The sequence below is a fragment of the Rhinoderma darwinii genome, chromosome 10, assembly GCF_050947455.1.
Source record: "Rhinoderma darwinii isolate aRhiDar2 chromosome 10, aRhiDar2.hap1, whole genome shotgun sequence".
In the NCBI taxonomy this organism is placed as follows: Eukaryota; Metazoa; Chordata; class Amphibia; order Anura; family Rhinodermatidae; genus Rhinoderma; species Rhinoderma darwinii.
In genome coordinates this window covers 105,339,842-105,358,675 of record NC_134696.1, presented here as the reverse complement: position 1 = coordinate 105,358,675, position 18,834 = coordinate 105,339,842, and the positions used below count along the sequence as shown (strand labels likewise).

The window sequence follows — 18,834 nt, the reverse complement described above, 5'->3', positions numbered from 1 at the left end:
GTAGCATGACAAGAAATCAATGTCATAATGCTCCCGGTGCTGCCATTGCAAGTGTCAAGGGGGCCGCCCCTTGATGTTTAAGTGCTCCAGGTTCCCCTCCCGGGACGCTGCTAGACTTCTAGAGCTGTCACTCAGAGCAGAGGAGCTGTCACTCGGAGCTGTCACTCGGAGCAGAGGAGCTGTCACTCGGAGCAGAGGAGCTGTCACTCAGAGCAGAGGAGCTATCACTCGGAGCAGAGGAGCTATCACTCGGAGCAGAGGAGCTGTCACTCACAGCAGAGGAGCTGTCACTCAGAGCAGAGGAGCTATGATTCAGAGCAGAGGAGAGCCTGGAGTACTTGAATGTCAAGGGGCCGCCTCCATGACACTTGCAATCACGGTGTCGGGGGCATTCAAACCTTGATTCGATTACACCACCAGCATGGAGATGCTACATTCCCTACCCTGTATATAGAGCTGTCAGCAGATTTTGAAGATAAATAGCTGCTGTGCTTGTGCCCCCATGAGAACACTGCCTGCCCCAGTACTGATACTTCAATGCATGGGGCCTTCTAGCCAGCAAGAAAACAAGAGATCTGATAGTTTGCTAGAAGTGTCCCTATGATAACACTGAACTACTAGGTCCCAGTGAAGGAATTGTTGCCATGGGAAAACAAGTAGAAAAGCTTCCTACAGGAGGCTGTGACGTCAAACTCTTAAACTCTTGTTCTTGTGTGATCAGAAAAAGACATTTTACACACGGAGGCTTTAATATAGACCTGGGGGTTCTCCTTTAAACACATTAATAACAATACAATAACAGGTGTGGTGTTACTCGGGGGAAGGAGACCTGGGCTCTTATAGGGTTAAATGACGAGGAGGAGAAGCTCAAATTTAAGATACCAAAGTTCCCCAGAGCTATAGGTCACTGCTTCATTTATTATAAGAAGGCCCGTCAGTACCGCACTCCTGGCGAATACAACATCACAACCGCTCAAAACAGGAAACGTGACGTCCGAAGGAAGAGTGAAATCCTGTCACATAATTACAGCCGGGGAACCCTCAAATCCTTCCAGCGGATCATAACCGGCCCAGGAGGTGGAAACCTTTATATCGTATTTACCTGCACCACATCCATTCATAATGAAACATTCTGCACATTTCCAATATACTTTGGATTTCAATTCCTCACCATTTAAAGATATCTGCTTGCTGTCAGTGAAAGTTATTCAGTATTTACATCCAACAGCTGAAAACTTGTATAGCTCTAGTACTTCTCACCAGGGCCGGGACGAGGGGTAGACAACCACCTTGGGCGCCATCTCACCAGGATTAGTGTCCGGAATTTTTGCGGTTTTGTCTCAAATTGTGACACAACTTCTATTGCAATGCTCCCAGGCACGATTGTGTGACGGGCTGAGGAGGTGAGTAAACCACTGGGCAATAGGTACTCGATTATTGTGCCCATTACAGCTGTATTCACACTGCCCTCGGCGGTCCCAGCAGATTTGATGGGAAGAATCGTTCTGCATACAGCGTTATTCATCCCGTCAAAACTACAGAAACCACAACAGAAGCAGCCGAATCCCATCAGGAAAGGACAGATTCGTGCTGCTGATGTTTTTATTTCACAGAGGATTGTCTAGATTACATACATTGTAACAAACCCTCATCTGTGAAGGGTATTAGGTCTTCAGCCTAATTGGAATTGTTTTAGTGTATAGATGTTAAAAAAAAAGGAATGTTTCCATTCACTGACAACAAGCAGAAATCTTGGAATTGGTGAAGAATCGAAACAAAAAAATATATAAGAAAGTTGCAGAATATTTTATTATACAATAATTAAGTGTTCTTTATATGAACACCTTTAATGCCATCGGCGCTGTTGTGATGTCATGCTGCCAAGTTCTGCCATTGTATCCTGGGAGCGATTCTGCTAAGTCCACCTAATCAAGTACCAGCGAGGGGAAGAGATGGCCACTGTGGCCAGAGGGGGTCCCAGCTTATCACTCCCAGAGGCACCATAACAGATGAGAGGACCTGTCCCTAAAGTTACTCAATTATACAAGAGGGAGGATTAGGTCTGTGCCTATCAGAGGCGTAGCAAGGGGTTTAGCATGGGGGGCGAAACACATCTGAGTAGCCCAAATGCATGTTTATAACTGCAGCGGCACGTCGGAGGGGTCAGGCCTACGTAAACAGCTCTGCTACTCTGTTTTTGTTAACTTCCAAAGGAGTGAATGTGTGTTATTAGCGAACTACACTGTTTACGTAACTTCCATGCGCAGTATAATGCCCCTATAGCTGCCCCCACACAGAATGATGCCCCTATCCCTCCCCTCACACAGTATGATGCCCCTATAGCTGCCCCCACACAGAATGCTCCTAAAGCTGCCCCCTCACAGCATAATGCCCCTGTACTACTCCCACACAGTATGATGCCCTATAGCTGCCCCAACACAGGATAATTACCCTATAGTTCCCCCACACAGAATAATGTCCCCGTAGTTGCCCCCATATAGGATAATGCCCCTATAGCTGTCCCCACACAGAATGCTCCTAAAGATGCCCACTCACAGCATAATGCCCCTATAGTTCCCCCCACAGTATAATGCCCTCATAGCTGCCCCCCATATCCAGTACATTGCCCGTACAGCCAGTATAATGCTCCAACAGCTGTCCCATACAGTATAATGCCCCATAGCTTCCCCATACCGTATATTGTCCCCATAGCTTTCCCCACGCAGTAAAATGCCCCAATGGTGGCTAATAAAAAATTAAAAAAAGCTTGCCTAACCCGTTCCTGTGACGAGTGGAAAAGATCCCTCTGCACCTCCGGTCTGTGCTTGCATTTGAAACTGGGACCGGCACAGCCCGCCCCTGGGCCCCATCATCTCAGTGGTGCCCCTCCGCTAGCTACGCCTCTGTTGCCTACCTATCTTGGGATTGAAGGGAAGTGTATGCATGAACCAGCATCAGAAAGAGGCTTCTTATTATTTCATCTTAACCCCCCCCCCCCCCCCCCGGCCCACAGGTTCATAACCACTTTATATAGAACGTGGCGCAGGGTCTGGAGTGATACATTGTATTCGGGGAGGCAGAGTCCACATTGTAACCATCTCTAACAAACTGTCTGTTTCCTCGCAGAAAATCCCAATATTCCGAGGGGAACAGAGGATTCAAACGGTGAGTTAAGACCTAAAGCAAAAAGTCTATCAGCAAACGAGACTAAAATAGATCTATGCCGCTGCCACCCTGGAGGTTTTTTTTCTCAGAAATAAATTAACAACTGTCTCCATTAGCAACAGGAGCAAAAAATAGACGGCGGCTCCTGCAGATAAATTGTTTAGAAGATAAGAATTCAAGTAAAGTAGCGAACACGAAACGCAGGAGACGATATCGACAGGCGGCAGCACGCGTAACATCCGCAATTTACGTCCCAGAGTCCAGTGTAATGGCCGACACCGATATAATGGCGGGAAGGGAAATACCTGCAAATTATACAGCGACAATGTACATGTAACTCATCCTGCAGCACAACTGGAACAAAGCTCCAAAAAGATCTGCTGTACACGAACATATTACGGAAGAGCTTAAATAGCAGTTACCCAGGGTGCGCGGCCGCATGGGAAATTCTGACTCCGTGTGGTCAGCAGGGTATATATAGGCCAACTGCTGCAGGTAGAATGTATGAGTGTGGATTCCAGGCTGTTTAGGTCACAATTTTACCTGCACTGATACATTGTAACAAAGTGTGGACTCCAAACTGATATATTTCCCCTGCACTGATACATTATAACAAACTATTAGGATAGGAAGGAGATTTACCGAGAAGCACCAGGTCTATAGAGGACGGAGCTCTGAGGCATCATTGAGTTTCCTGTGGAGATTACAGTAGAGACACATGGGAGATTTTAGGGTCATGAACTACCCAACAAGTCCTTTCCCCCTTCTGGGTAACCTCAGACTTTGTTCTCCTTTCCTCTCTACATAGAACCAGCCCCAGGTCTTCTCTCCTCCCCGTGTTCTCCTTCCCTCATACTAACACCTCACCCTGCTCGCCCCCTTGTGTCTCACCCACATGCTGCATCATGTCATGGATACAGGTTGTACATAAGGCCAGTGGTGCAGTCTCAGTTGCGTGACTTTCTCACCTTTTAAAAAGGTCACATGACCCTAGATTTGGGTTACTATTCACTGCTATACGGCTCTAATCACGGTAAAAAAAAAACACGACATGACTGCGCCGATGTAGAGTACGCTGTTTCTATGCTATGTGCAACGGTCATGTGACGTTAATATCTGAAGTCATCACCTCGCACGATCCCCCAGCTGGAGGTGGGTTGTACAGGATTAGAAAAACACGGCTACTTCATTCCAGAGACAGCGCCACACTTGTCTGTGTCTCGTATCTGTTACTGCCATTCAGCTCCATTATCTTCAATAGACTACATGGGTAAGTGCGGCGCTGTCTCCGGAACGTTTCTAATCCTGGACTATTGGAATTGTATATTCTTGTATTGGTGCCACCTACATTTCAATAAAATGAATGGAAAAAAGTTGCTCAAGATGAGAAAAGTAGCTGAACATTAATCATGTCGTCCAGTTTGGCGTGTGTCATCGTCTAGTCCTGTCTCGAGAACCCTACAAATGAAGATTATTGAAGGGGGTGTGAGATTGGATGAACCTGTACGATCTGTAACAATCCAGGACCGGCTCTTGGGGCCACATCTCAGGGGTTGTTTTATGTTATCTGATACACCGGTGGCCCCCGGGAGCCGTGGCTCTAGAGACCTCACAACGTGGCCACGTCTGCCGCTCTCCTAAATAAACTTTTTTGTGCGGCTCTGAATTTTCACTGCATTTATGTTCTTACTGTAAAGAAAACTCCTGCTGATAACTCCGGCAATTTTCTCCTTAATTCTGCTTCTGAGAAACTTTTGGAAAATGACAGCGATTAAAATCTTCATGACAGTAAGATAATTTGTGAGGCCTTCACTCCGTCAATTATGTGCAGGATGAATGGATTGTTCTCCGCTAGATTCTGCCGGCGCACCTGGCCCTAGAAAAGGGAAGAGCGTTTCTTCTCTGTGAGTCTTGTTTACATTCATTCACTGCCATGATAGGATATGAAAAACGCTATCAATAACCGCCCCCTAATCCATTGTAAATGTGATTTCTGATAACATGAACCCCCCCCAAAAAATAAAATGACTCTTAACCTTGCACTAAATATGTGAGATTTATATGAAAAAGAGGTGTTACCCATAGCAACTGTGACAACCAACCTAAGAATGGGAAATCCCAGTCACTGCTGTGTCTCTAAGTGATGTAACATGATCGGTCGGTCGCCGGGGTGGTGCAGATGAGCGATAGATACTCTTTAAGTAAAAAAAAAATATTTTCATTGTAAATGAATACTTTGTAATATACTTTGTTTCAATTTCAACCTTTTTCAAGATCTTTGCTTGCCGTCAGTGATTGGAAAGAATCTCCTAAATTCGTTAGATAGCTTACATAGTGACATAGTTAGTACGGTTGAAAAAAGACACATGTCCATCAAGTTCAACCGAGGAAAGGGACAAATTTCTACACATAGGAGCTGATATTTTTTTGTTCTAGGAAATTATCTAAAGAGCAGTGTTTTTTATTTAGAAAAACGATCATTTTTGACGGAGTTATGACCTATTTTAGCTTTATAGTAATGAGTTTCTTAATGGACAACTGGGCGTGTTTTACTTTTTGGCCAAGTGGGTGTTGTACAGAGGAGTGTATGACGCTGACCAATCAGTGACCAATCAGCGTCATACACTTCTCTCCATTCATTTACACAGCACATAGTGATATAGCTAGATCACTATGTGCAGCCACATAAACACACATTAACGTTACTGAAGTGTCTTGACAGTGAATAGAAATCATTACCAGCCAGGACGTGATGTGTATTCAGAATCCTGACACTTCAGTAACGTATGTGTGAGATTTACAGCAAGGCAAGCGTAACCTCTCGAGATTACGCTGTAAAATGTAATTTAAAACGAGATTACGCTTGCCTTGCTGTAAATATCACACAAACGTTACTGAAGTGTCAGGATTATGAATAGACATCACAGCCTGGCTGGTAGTGATGTATATTCATTGTCAGGACACTGCAGTAACGTTATAGTGTGTGTATGTGGCTGTACATAGTGATCTAGCTATATCACTATGTGCTGTGTAAATGAATGGGGAGAAGTGTATGACGCTGATTGGTCACTGATTGGTCAGCATCATACACTCCTCTGTACAACGCCCACTTGGCCAAAAAGTAAAACACGCCCAGTTGTCCATTAAGAAACTCATTACTATAAAGCTAATATAGGTCATAACTCCGTTAAAAATGATCGTTTTTCTAAATAAAAAACACAGCTGTAATCTACATTACAGCGCCGATCACATCATGTACAATATAGGCCACTTATAATGTGGTGACAGAGCGTCTTAAGCCTTTTTTAAAGCCATCTATTGTCCCTGCTGTGACGGCTCCTGCGGTGGCTATTCCATAGATTCACAGTTCTCATAGTAAAGAAGGCTTGTTGTCTCTGCAGATTGAACCTTTTTTTCTCCAGACGGAGGGAGCTCCCCCTTGTTTTATGAGGGGGTTTTACATGGAACAGGATTTCACCATATTTTTTGTATGTGCCATTAATATATTTATATAAGTTGATCATGTCCCCCCCTCGCGACATGCCCTTTCTTCGGGCATTTCCGTCTCTGACTTCCCATTGACATCAATGGGAGGCAGAGATCATGTTTTTCACAGTGATTTCTGCCCGCGGCGCTCAATGGCTGTGGGCGAAAAACACAGAAAGTGTTCTGCCAGCAAGTCAAAATCTGCCTCAAAATTCCTGAAAGAATTTTGAGGCAGATTTTTCCGCCTACAAAAAAACTCAGTGTGAACACAACAGTGGGACAAATTTTTCTTCTGACCCGGCTGATACATCTTACCTGCACTAATACTTTGTGTTGGGTAAGTAGAACTACATCAGCATGTAAACAAGAATGTCTCCATTCACTGACCTCAAGCAGTGACCTTGAAAATGGTGAGGAATTGAAACACAAATTAGCAGATGACAGAACTTTTTATTTCATAAAACCCCCTTAAAGCAGCGCGTTTTTCTGTACCAGAATATTCCCCTTGGTTGCATAGTCTCACCCCCAGATCTAACATTTGTCTCTTTGTTCCCACAGGTTCTGTCTCCATGTACAGCCACCCAAGATTAATTTTGGTGCTCATACTTTTGACAGTGATTTTGGAGCTCACGTGAGAATAGAACGCTCACCCCCCCCCCCCATAAGGACTCCACAAAGCATCAATCACACTGACGTCAATCCGTTTTTATTTTCTATACTAGCTCCAGTCTTGTTGGTTTCTGTCTGTGTTTTAGCTTTCTTGAGCTGATAAATTAAAAAAAAAATCGAAAAAACAAACACAAAATCTTTCCTTCTCGATGTTGAACTGTTGTTCTTTGCTGACGGTCAGACCTTCCAGACTTATGACTTAATGGAGAAGCGCAGAACATTTACATTGGGCTCGGAGTAGTGGGAAGCAGTGATTTGGCTGAAGTTTTTTGGTTCTAGCTCAATCCCAATCTTCGCGTCCGCTGGAATAAATAAAGAACGCGGTGGTGGACGCTCTCGCATCATTGACACTTGCCTAACGATGGACACAAACCGGGCCTGGTGACAAGAATTTAGTAATAATGAAAAATAAAAGAAATATAAAATAAAAATATACTTTTAAGTGACATAAATAAAATCCAGATGTTATGTAGACGCTCGTTTTCTTCCTCTACAATGTTCCATTAAAAAAACAGTGAGAAGCCCTGATGGGGGAGGGGGTGGCGGGTAAGATACTTTGTTGTCATCGATACTGGTCATGCTCATGCCAGCGGCATACATAGGACAACTGGCCCCCAATATGCCCAGCGTTCTGATATTTTACTTTCTAGGTACATTAAAGGGTTAAACACTGATATCTGCAACGATGGGAATAATTGTCCCCACTTGGAGCCAATTATGTTTAAAGGAGACATTATTATTATGTGTACAGGCACCTTGAGGGCACTCGTACACATAGTATAGTGTGCGGCGCGGCTGTGTATCCAGCTTGGATAGGTGAGATATAACACTTACTAGAAGCGTCAGCAGCATGGAGGACATTATACAGCAGTAATGAGCAGTATAGCTGTGTATCCAGCACTTAGGAGAGATATAACACTTACTAGAAGCATCAGCAGCATGGAGAACATTATACAGCAGTAATGAGCAGTATAGCTGTGTATCCAGCACTGAGGTGAGATATAACACTAAGCAGCATGAAGGAGATTATACAGCAGTAATGAGCAGTATAGTATCCAGCACTGAGGTGAGATATAACACTAAGCAGCATGGAGGAGATTATACAGCAGTAATGAGCAGTATAGCTGTGTATCCAGCACTGAGGTGAGATATAACACTAAGCAGCATGGAGGAGATTATACAGCAGTAATGAGCAGTATAGCTGTGTATCCAGCACTGAGGTGAGATATAACACTAAGCAGCATGGAGGAGATTATACAGCAGTAATGAGAAGTATAGCTGTGTATCCAGCACTGAGGTGAGATATAACACTAAGCAGAATAGAGGAGTTTATACACCAGTAATGATCAGTATAGTATCCAGCACTGAGGTGTGATATAATGCTTACTATAATCTAAAGCAGCATCTCTCTGTCTCTCTCACACTCTGCTCCCCCTCTATAGACAGCTGTAACCTTATTGGGCAGGGGGGTGATAACTGGAGATCTAATAATATCTATTACAAACTTACTTTTATTTGCTTATACTATTGATTTATGCAAAGTTTGTTGAAAAGTAAGTGAACATGTATTCAATGTATAATGAGAAGTTCTGCAACTTTCTAATGTACTTTGTGTTTTTTCACCAAATTCAAGATCTCTGCTTGCTGTGTATGGACATTTTCTTGGTTACGTACAGAAGCTAAACATCCATCCATCTAGTTCTGTTGACACAGCTTTAAATTTTTGCAATGCAATAGGTTAGGTAGATACATCGGCCTGGTGCACAGGGCAAGAGTTTTCTGTATTTAGCCCAAAAAGGGTTACCTACAACGATTACATTGTTGTAACAAACCACTTTAATGGACTCCAGGTTAATAGCACTTACCTGCACTAATACAGTTTTCAGCCTCTGGGTGAAAACAATAACATTCCATTAAGTGACAGCAAGCTGAGATCTTGAAAATAACAAGTAAAGGAGTACGCCAGTTATAAACTAAACTGCGCTGGAGTAAAATGTGACAAATGTAGTAAAAGGCACACGACTCTTGATCTATTTAGCGCATCTTTGTCTGTCGCAAGGATAATCAAATCTACGCCTGCTTGCATGTGTTTATTGGCAATATAATTTACGGCAATATGTAGAATAAATTATATAAAAATCTTTCGGCCCGTGGGAGCCCACGCCCCTTCCCACTAAACCATGCCCACACTACTCACCACTTTTAAATAGCGGCAAGAGAAGCGTAAAATGGCAAAAAGTCTCAAATTATTGTGCAAATATGTTGTGACGATAATTCGAGCGTATATTATTAAGTCCCATCATTTTCTATTACTGAACTGTGTATGCAGCTCTGAATGTGACTGGAGTATAAGATATAAAGTATCTCAGAATAAGTACAAGATGAATAAAGCAAAGGATTCGCAAATGTATATAATGATATGTAGAACTGACCTATAAAATGATGGAGTATGGAGAGGGCACAATCAAGCTCCTCTGAATACAACCAGCGTGTTGCTAACGGTTACAGCAGCTTTTTAACATTGGCACCATTAAAGCGTCTGATGTGATCACATAGTAATGATGTGGCTCCTTCATCCGGAGGAGAACGTAGAATTTTCTCCTTGTTTCACATTTGTTGTATGAACGCTGCGGTTGCGATCGGATTTATCAGACAACGCGGAGCCTGGAGGGACGGGGGAAGTGACATATTGTGTGTTATCAGCTCAGTCGTTACGTCTGCTATTTATGGAAGCCGCCTCCTCGTGTAACAATGTAACGAGGCAGACATGTTAGTATTCACACTACGGCTCTGGATATCTCCGGAATGTATAATGTATTGTATCAGGTACCTGTGTACAGGCCTCGGGGAAACGCATCATTTTCTGGTGTCAACTAGAGGTCAGATCCGCAGAACTGGTTTTAACGAGCAAATAGACTTTATTTTGCAGCAGCATCATTTATTCATGGCGAGCCGCGCAGCTTCTTGTGTTTAACACGCAGCCCAGATTGTGGATGAATATTTATCTTTTTCCTGTACCGACATCTGCACTTTTTTGTTCAAGGAAAATTTGTTCTCGTAACGTGCGGGAAGCTGAAGACGTCTCAGAGGAAAGCTTAGGGGGAACGTCTCCTCTCGGCTTTGCCTCCAGCAAACAAGCCCAGAACATGAGGATAGGAAGAGTCACATGACACGACTACCCAAACGGCGATACCAGCCATCCATACTGCTGCGGATGGTGGCGGATTCCCATCATCCGGGAGAGGTGCTGGTGCAGTGGACAGGCTCTAAACTGATTGAACGGTTTTACAAAAATAAAGTCCGCAGTTCAGTTATTTCTTGGTTTTATCGGTATGTCCGAATGCTCGGTGACCACCAACATGGCCACCATTACAGATCGCACAGGGACTGTCAGATTCTCCGAGCTACTGAATGTCTGAATAATCTAGTGATATAGGATGGAGGGGCGCAGACTGCATAACCAGGCAGTGTTACCATTCATGAATGTGGGGAAGGTCGGCGCCAACTTCCATATAAGCTGTAATTGCAGCCATCCAGTTTTCTAGGCTCCTATCAAACCTGCCTCATTTTGCAATGATACGGGATTTGGGGGTTGGAAACTTTAAACTGCAATGATACAGGAACAAAAGGAAAAACGAGGAATAGTTCTTACAAATTACATGGGGGAAAAATAAGACTTAAGAGTACGGTCAGGTAAAAGGGCACGGTCAGACATGGTGGATTTGTTGTGGGTGCGGATTCCCCCAAAAATGTCAGAACAATGAGAGTAAGGCCAAAAACCTTTATTCACATGCAGCGGGGTGCGGGGGTGTTTATTTTAGGGCATGCTACAGATTTCACAGGACAGCAAGCCTAATATGTTGCAAATTTCATTTTTTTGTATCAGTCTTTTGTTGAACACTTCAGTTTGTTGTTTTTTGCCGAAAAAAAAGTCTATTTTTTTTGTTCTTTTAAGGCACAAAGAAATTATTCAAGTTTGACATTAAAATAAATCCACTCACAGAGAGGAGGTTTTGGAGTAATGTGACCTTTGAGTGATGGAGAAACAGAACAATACAAAAAGATTTAAATTCTATTAATGAAATCCAGAAGGTGGCGGCTGGAGAGCGGAATGGCAAGAAATCCCGTGTGACGAAAGATTATTGGAGCACAGGACACCTGAAGGCGGCCGCCATGTCTATCTTCCGGCACCTTGACCAGGTGGACGCCCCCCAGAAATTAGAATGCAGGTGTATTATAAGAGAAATGACCTCACCAACCAACTTAATACTCTTCTTTGTATATATTGAGTTTATATGTACGATGATCTGAGAAGACTGGACATAGGGCGGTTCGGGTGATCCGTTAAACGATCATTGTGCCATCTGTCTATGGAGAGATTAGGTTATCCAAGGATCTGGACAATTGCGTGACCTGTCAGTAGGATTAATCCTTACCAAGGACAATTGAGTAATCTGTCCTGAAAAGATGAAGGTCGTCCCAGGATCTTGTGTCCTCTTCTCCCCATAGAGACACCTAGCTCTTGGGGGGATTAGGATAATTGGCCATCGGTCTACCTGTAGGTCATCCATCCATATAGAAGACGATCTCCTGAGGACCAGGTTAATGATCTCCTATTCTTGTACGGGGAAGTGCAGAGAACTCAAGGTTAAGGATGTCACATAAAGCAGAGAAGAAGACAAACCGCAGCTTATGATAGTCTGTGTCACCTGTCACTGGAGAGGTGTAGATCAGCCATGGACCAAAATAGTATGTGTCAGGAGGAAGGTGTATCTCCGCAAAGAAAGAAGACAGTACTTGTCACCTGTCAACCCAAAGGTGCAAAGATCGAAACAATTTCCATTTTACACTTAGACTGGAACAATTTGCAAACATTTATTCAGCTGTGGATTTCATCTGAAAGGAACAAATACGGTGCAGATGGAGTCAGAGACAAGACCGTAAAACACACAAAGTTTAATCTGCTAAATACACAGAACGTCACAGTTCACAAGCTGCGTTTTACCAGGTAGCAAACCTCTCTGCAGAGCCAGCCATGTCTGAGCTCATCGCCTGGATTACATGGACTGGTACAAGCCAAGCTCCAGGCACTGGGGAGAGAGCCCTTTATTAACACCAGAGGTCACCGCCAAACATCTGAGCAGGGAAATCCTAGCACTGAGATTGCAGCCGCCTCCCGGGAGAACGCAAGAGAATAAAACCCTCCACTGTCATCTTCATGGATTTATAAACACAATGCGTACGACTTGTCTCCCGACCTGGCCTGGCCTCATGTACATGGTGGCAGTCTGCAGCTTGTCCTTGATCAATGTTGGCTTATAGGGCTGTACAGTGAACATTTCTGTATCCATAGTGTAAGTGGCCGTACACCCGATGATGAGGTCAACGATACGAATAGTAACAATTGTGTATTAACTGTATCTATCTGATGGAAATGTCTTACGGATAAAACTCCATTATGGATGCAATCAGTTATTGTATGAGAAAATACATGTGCAGCCAATGCCATAACCTACAGAAGTTTGAAAATGTTTTGTGTTTATTTTGTGAATTCCCCCTTGTTAACCACGCTTTGCAATATAATAAAAAAAAAAGTGCGCTGCTGTATTCCAGCCAAATGTATCCACAACGCGCACTAGTTGGCATATGTTTGGATGTTAAAGTCTTCGGGCACGTCCACATATACTCCAAACGCAACGCCGTTATAGTTTTGTATTTTTGTGGCTCACGGGGGGCTCTCAATTATATCAAATACTCTAGGTTTCCAACTGAGTGGGGCCCAAAACAAGTCTGTTCATCTTGGAGAGCCACTCTCTTGTAAAGTAGATCAAATTACAACATTTTATATATCGAATACTGCCGGACAATAATCTGCAAAGATCTTGATTACAATATGTGCAGCGGAATGATGGTAATCCTTATAAAACACTAACACCTATAGAAAGGTCTATAGAAGTATCATGTGTGATCTGGTATACACCAGAGAGTGTATACAGTGCATTGTCCTGTATATTCTGCTGATCGGGAGGATTTATCACACTCATTTATCTGTTTATCACCCTCCAGATGCTGTGCTCATTTGTATTGGAGGCAGCATGAAAATTGTGACAGGCAGGGAAAAAAAATCCCTCAGAAAAAATTCAACAATTCTGCCTTAATATCAACCAGAAAAGCGTAAAATTCCAGCGACTTACAGAGACGAGCAGGACAAACGAGACCTAATAAGTGAACTACACTAATACGGAACCTCAGCTCTAATAAACCTGCAGCGCTCACACTGAGGAGACGGTGCAAGATTGTTCAATTAATTATTTTTTATCTTTATTTTTCATTACAATTCTATAATTATCACAATTACATTACTCTGGTACAGAGGTCTCGAAACATTTTATAAAGACGTATCTATATGTAGGAAATGTCAGAGCTGGTACAGAGGTGAATGTTCCCAAACCTCCATGTTCCTCGTCACTTTACATTGGCTTTACGATAAAATATATGCTGGTAATAGAGTCTGGAAGACATCACGCTGATGCTCAGTTACTTGCATGGTGCCAAGGGGTTGTCTACCCAGGACTATCCACACTTATAAGTTAATTACTGGGCTTGACTGCTGGAGTCCATGTACTGGGGGAAGCGCAGGGGAAATGTATCATCGGCAGCAGGCCACCATGTCATACATAACCGCACCAAGTCATCCATAAGTTTATTGTAACGTCTATAGCTGCTGACCGTCGTCCTGACTTACCCTCTGACGGCCGCGGCCATGGACGAGTGAGTGCCGGTGGCATCCCTCTCCTGGGAGATGCCACCGGCACCCACTTCCGCATCGTGGTACTGGCTCCTGCAGGGTGTGCGCTCAGTCTTAAAGGGCGAGTAGGCGCACATGCAGAATATCTGCAAATTAGCCCAGAATGCCTCTGGACTATAAAAAGGGCTCTGCCTTTCCATTCATTGCCTGAGCGTTGGTGTGTTACCTTAGTTTGTCTTTGCAAATGGTCTCCTAAGTGTTTTCCAGTTCCCAGCGTTTCCCGTTCCTGCTGCCTGTATCCCGTGCTACTTTTCCCTGTGCCTTGAAGTGTTGGAGTCGTGTTGTGCTCTCTGCTGTGTTGCACTCCGCCAGGTGTCTGTCTACTGCCGGAGCCTCATCTCAGCCTGAAACCAACGCTACTGTCTACGTTGCCTCAGGTACCCTTTCCAGAACTATAGACATTGCCTATACCTGTTTGGCCAGCTGCTATTCCGCTATGCGGTACGGCCCAGTGGGTCCACATCCCGCATCGTGACATTTATAATGCCTTAAAAGGACACAAATCCTAAAAACTTATAGTAACTGGTTTCTTAAGAAATTGACCCTAACAACCAAGCACTGCTGTGAGTGGATATAGACTATCTCTAGGGTGGCCATGTGTGCCTTGACGGACACTTTTTGAGTGTCTGGATTCCCCTACGCCAATAAAAATTCACTGACCCAATTCCAAATTCCCGGACATGGCACAGAATGCCTCATATCTGTTGAGATAGAAGAGATCAATAAGACCAGGTTCTCAACTTTGATATTAGAGGTCGGATGAGGTACAGTAGTGCTAAAAAAAAAAATAGCAGTGAGTTTAAAAAAGCAAATAAAGCGCAAAATCATTATAATAACTTCTATTTGCCTAAATGTAAATTCACTGGAAATCCTACACATTCAATTACAAAACAATAACAACTTTTATCCAGTTTGTGTTAATTCTTTACAGAAAGTAAAGAAAAATGAATATTAGGCTGTTCAAAAAAATAGCAGTGCCGGCAGTTTTTTAAAAAAACCTCTAAATTGTTATGTATAAACTGAATTTTTTTTTCAGATTTCACTTTACTGAACCAACATTTAGGTATCCAGTCCAGGAAGATTGGACGACATTCCGCAGTTCTTCTGCATTTTTGGGTTTTGCCTCATAATTGCCGCATTTTTGATGTCACCCCACAAGTTCTCTATGGGATTGAGGTCGGGGGTTGGGCTGCCAATCCATTGCCTCAATCCTGTTTGTCTGTAACCAAGATGTTGCTCGCGAACGCTGTACTTTGGGTCATTGTCGTGTTGAATCACCCATTTCAAGAGCATTTCTTCTTCGACATAAGGCAGCATGATCTCAAGTATTTGTATGCGATAAATAGGCCCAACACCATGGTTTGAGAAACATCCCCATATCATGATTTTTGCAGCACCTTGCTTTACTGTCTTCACAGTGTACTGTGCATTGAATTCAGTGCTTGGGGGTCGTCTGACAAACTGTCTGCAGCCACTAGACCCAAAAAGAAAAATTTTGCTTTCATCAGTCCACAAAATGTTGCGCCATTTCTCTTTGGGCTAGTCAATGTGTTCCTTGGCAAATTTTAACCTATTCAGGGCAGGTCTTTTTTTTATCAACGGGACTTTGCGGGGAGTTCTTGCTGGTAACTTGCCTTCACTTAATCATCTTGTGATTGAAGCAGATCACTGGTAACTTCACATCTTCTTTGATCTCTCTGGAGGTGATCATTGGCTGAGCCTTTGCCATTTTGGCTATTCTTCGATCCATTCGAACAGTAGGTCCCCACTTCCGCGTCTTTCAGGTTTTGGTCGCCACTTCAAGGCTTTTGAGATCATTTTTGCAGATCAGCCGATAATTTGCTGCACTTCTCTATATGTTTTTCCTCTTTAATCAACTTTTAAACCAAGTCAGTTTTTCATCAGAACAATGTCTGGAACGACCCATTTTCCCCAATATTTCAGAAGGAACGTGTTCAACATTTACCCCCCTCCTACCTTAAATAAGGGCCAAAATTTACCCCTGTAATTCCACAGAATAAATGACTTCACAAATTTATCTCCTCACTCCTATTATTGTGAACAAGCCCCTTTCAATGAATGATTCAATTCCTTAGATTGAGCGGCATGTCCTAATTGTTGGCTCTGGTTTTTTTTTTCTACTATACTTACAAGTCAATTATTTGCTATGTACAAATATCACTTCTACCATTGATTTATCAGGTTAATGATATTGGACTGCTATTATTTTGAACACTACTGTAAATCCATTCCAAGCATTGCAAGACTATGGAGGAGTGAGAAGTATCACAGGGCCCTGTGGCTGTTATATTGGTAAGGGTTCATTGAAATGGAAGAAAATGTGTGGATATACAGGAGAGCGCTACTGGTAAGAAAACGATTATCAATGGTAGATTCCTTGATTTATTTGATATAGGCAACGCATTTCGACACAGGACATGTGTCTTCGTCAGGCCAAGGCAGAACAAACAGTACAAATAGACATCTTAAATACAAAACCACACGATTACGCAAATCCAGAACAGCCCATTTGAACAGAACATTTGTGTAATCATGTTTGGTTTTGTATTTAAGATGTCTATTTGTAATGTTTGTTCTGCCTTGGCCTGACGAAGACACATGTCCTGTGTCGAAACGCGTTGCCCATATCAAATAAATCAAGGAATCTACCATTGATAATCGTTTTCATATCAGTAGCGCTCTGTGTATCCATACATTTTCTTCCATTTCAATTAATCGAATTGCGGTACTACGTCTCACGTTTACCGGCATCTGGATTTGGGAGCTGCAGCTTTTGTACCTGACTTGTACAACCCGTAAAGATGAGTGCAATCCCCTCTCCTTACAATTGTTCTACCTTATCCACCAGGTTTATCTTGCACCATGTGGCGCTGTGTACACTTTTTTTCCCCCTTTGGTTTCATTATATTGGTATGGGCACTGGTGCAGCAGGAAGAACTGTGGGCGCTATGTGTTAATGTAATACCACTGCTACGTGGCACAATTTTATGGGTAAATCTATGTTCCTTTGTGCTAGCACTTCAATTTGGACTACACCAATATAGGGGCACTGCTGTGTGAAATATCTGAATTGCACCACTAAAGTTTAAGGCGTCTTTGGCATGACAAGGTCTGGATTTTGGAGTTGCATCAAAGGAGGGTGGGGGGGGGGTTAAACAAAACGTTTCCTGCAGCCTGTGCCTCTATACTTCCAGTTATCCGGCAACCTATGCTACAGAACAGTGTAACAGTGCTGGACAGTATATTGGTGTTATATAAAAGACAGATTTCATGTACTATAGCGTTGTCTTGAGTTATTAGTCAGGTATTATATTAGGGGCCCCTACAGCTGCAGCATCTCTCCTGATGTCCATTTACATGGCTTCATACAGCCACACTAATAACACTGTGCAGTCATGTGATGTCTCGGCCATGAATACAGTTTATTTATATTTTACTAGAAAGCGGTGCGTGTTATAAAAGGCGCTCCCTGCGGTGTATTTGTGTAATAAAATGTCAGTCTATACCTCGAGCTGATGTGCTTTATATGTTGTTTAGTCTTTGACGCCTTCCCTTGGGTAAACCCAACAGGGTTTAATGTAATAGCATCTGCTTAGCTGACAGCTCGTGGTATCTTTTAATGGGACAATATATCAATCCTACAGGATGACGACTATGAAAATCTTCTGCATCACAATATTCAGCAGAACGGAGATATCATTAATGTGACTCCTATGTGGCGTGATCTTATTTCCTCCATGTAACACAGGAGGAACCAGATTATAAACGATTGATAAGTTGCTCAGTATTCAGTCTATACCCAACACTAACCAAGGAGTGTCCAAAAACGTTACCTGCTGCAGATATCAGACACTTCCCTCTATATCATTATATCTACTGGTCATCTCTCCTCTTAATAGACTTCATATCACCTCATTTACATTAATATTCTTGTATATAGGGGGCAGTATTATAGTAGTTATATTCTTGTATATAGGGGCAGTATTATAGTAGTTATATTCTTGTATATTGGGAGCAGTATTATAGTAGTTATATTCTTGTATATAGGGGCAGTATTATAGTAGTTATATTCTTGTATATAGGGGGCAGTATTATAGTAGTTATATTCTTGGATATAGGACCAGTATTATAGTAGTTATATTATTGTATATAGGAGCAATATTATAGTAGTTATATTCTTGTATATAGGGGGCAGTATTATAGTAGTTATATTCTTGTATATAAGGGGCAGTATTATAGTAGTTATATTCTTGTATATAGGAGCAGTATTATAGTAGTTATATTCTTGTATATAGGAGCAGTATTATAGTACTTATATTCTTGTATATAGGGGGCAGTATTATAGTAGTTATATTGTATATAGGAGCAGTATTATAGTAGTTATATTCTTGTATATAGGAGAAGTATTATAGTAGTTATATTCTTGTATATAGGAGGCAGTATTATAGTAGTTATATTCTTGTATATAGGGACAATATTATAGTAGTTATATTCTTGTATATAGGAGAAGTATTATAGTAGTTATATTCTTGTATATAGGAGGCAGTATTATAGTAGTTATATTCTTGTATATAGGGGCAGTATTATAGTAGTTATATTCTTGTATATAGGGGGCAGTATTATAGTAGTTATATTCTTGGATATAGGAGCAGTATTATAGTAGTTATATTCTTGTATATAGGGGC

General features: G+C 42.4%; 1 protein-coding gene and 1 long non-coding RNA gene across 9 annotated transcripts in view; one reads left to right on the top strand and one right to left on the bottom strand.

Moving 5' to 3' along the window:
* Nucleotides 1-7,781, top strand: part of IGSF21 (immunoglobin superfamily member 21) — a 273,506-nt gene extending 265,725 nt beyond the window's left edge. For both annotated transcript variants that reach the window (XM_075840560.1, XM_075840559.1), the window contains exons 8-9: nt 3,127-3,165; nt 7,210-7,781. In XM_075840560.1, coding sequence (XP_075696675.1) covers nt 3,127-3,165; nt 7,210-7,286 — 116 coding nt within the window. In that variant the 3' untranslated portion in view covers nt 7,287-7,781. The remainder of the gene's footprint in view (nt 1-3,126; nt 3,166-7,209) is intronic.
* The window catches only part of LOC142662344 (uncharacterized), a 528,950-nt gene that overhangs the window by 63,328 nt on the left and 446,788 nt on the right, over nt 1-18,834 (bottom strand). For 5 of the 7 annotated variants that reach the window (XR_012850913.1, XR_012850910.1, XR_012850912.1 and 2 more), the window contains one exon: nt 7,343-7,698. The exons of 1 other annotated variant lie outside the window; for it this stretch is intronic. This is a non-coding gene — a long non-coding RNA (uncharacterized LOC142662344). Of the gene's footprint in view, nt 1-3,013; nt 5,042-5,267; nt 5,361-7,342; nt 7,699-18,834 lie in introns of those variants that run through there. One more of the 7 variants, XR_012850911.1, reaches the window with a different exon arrangement.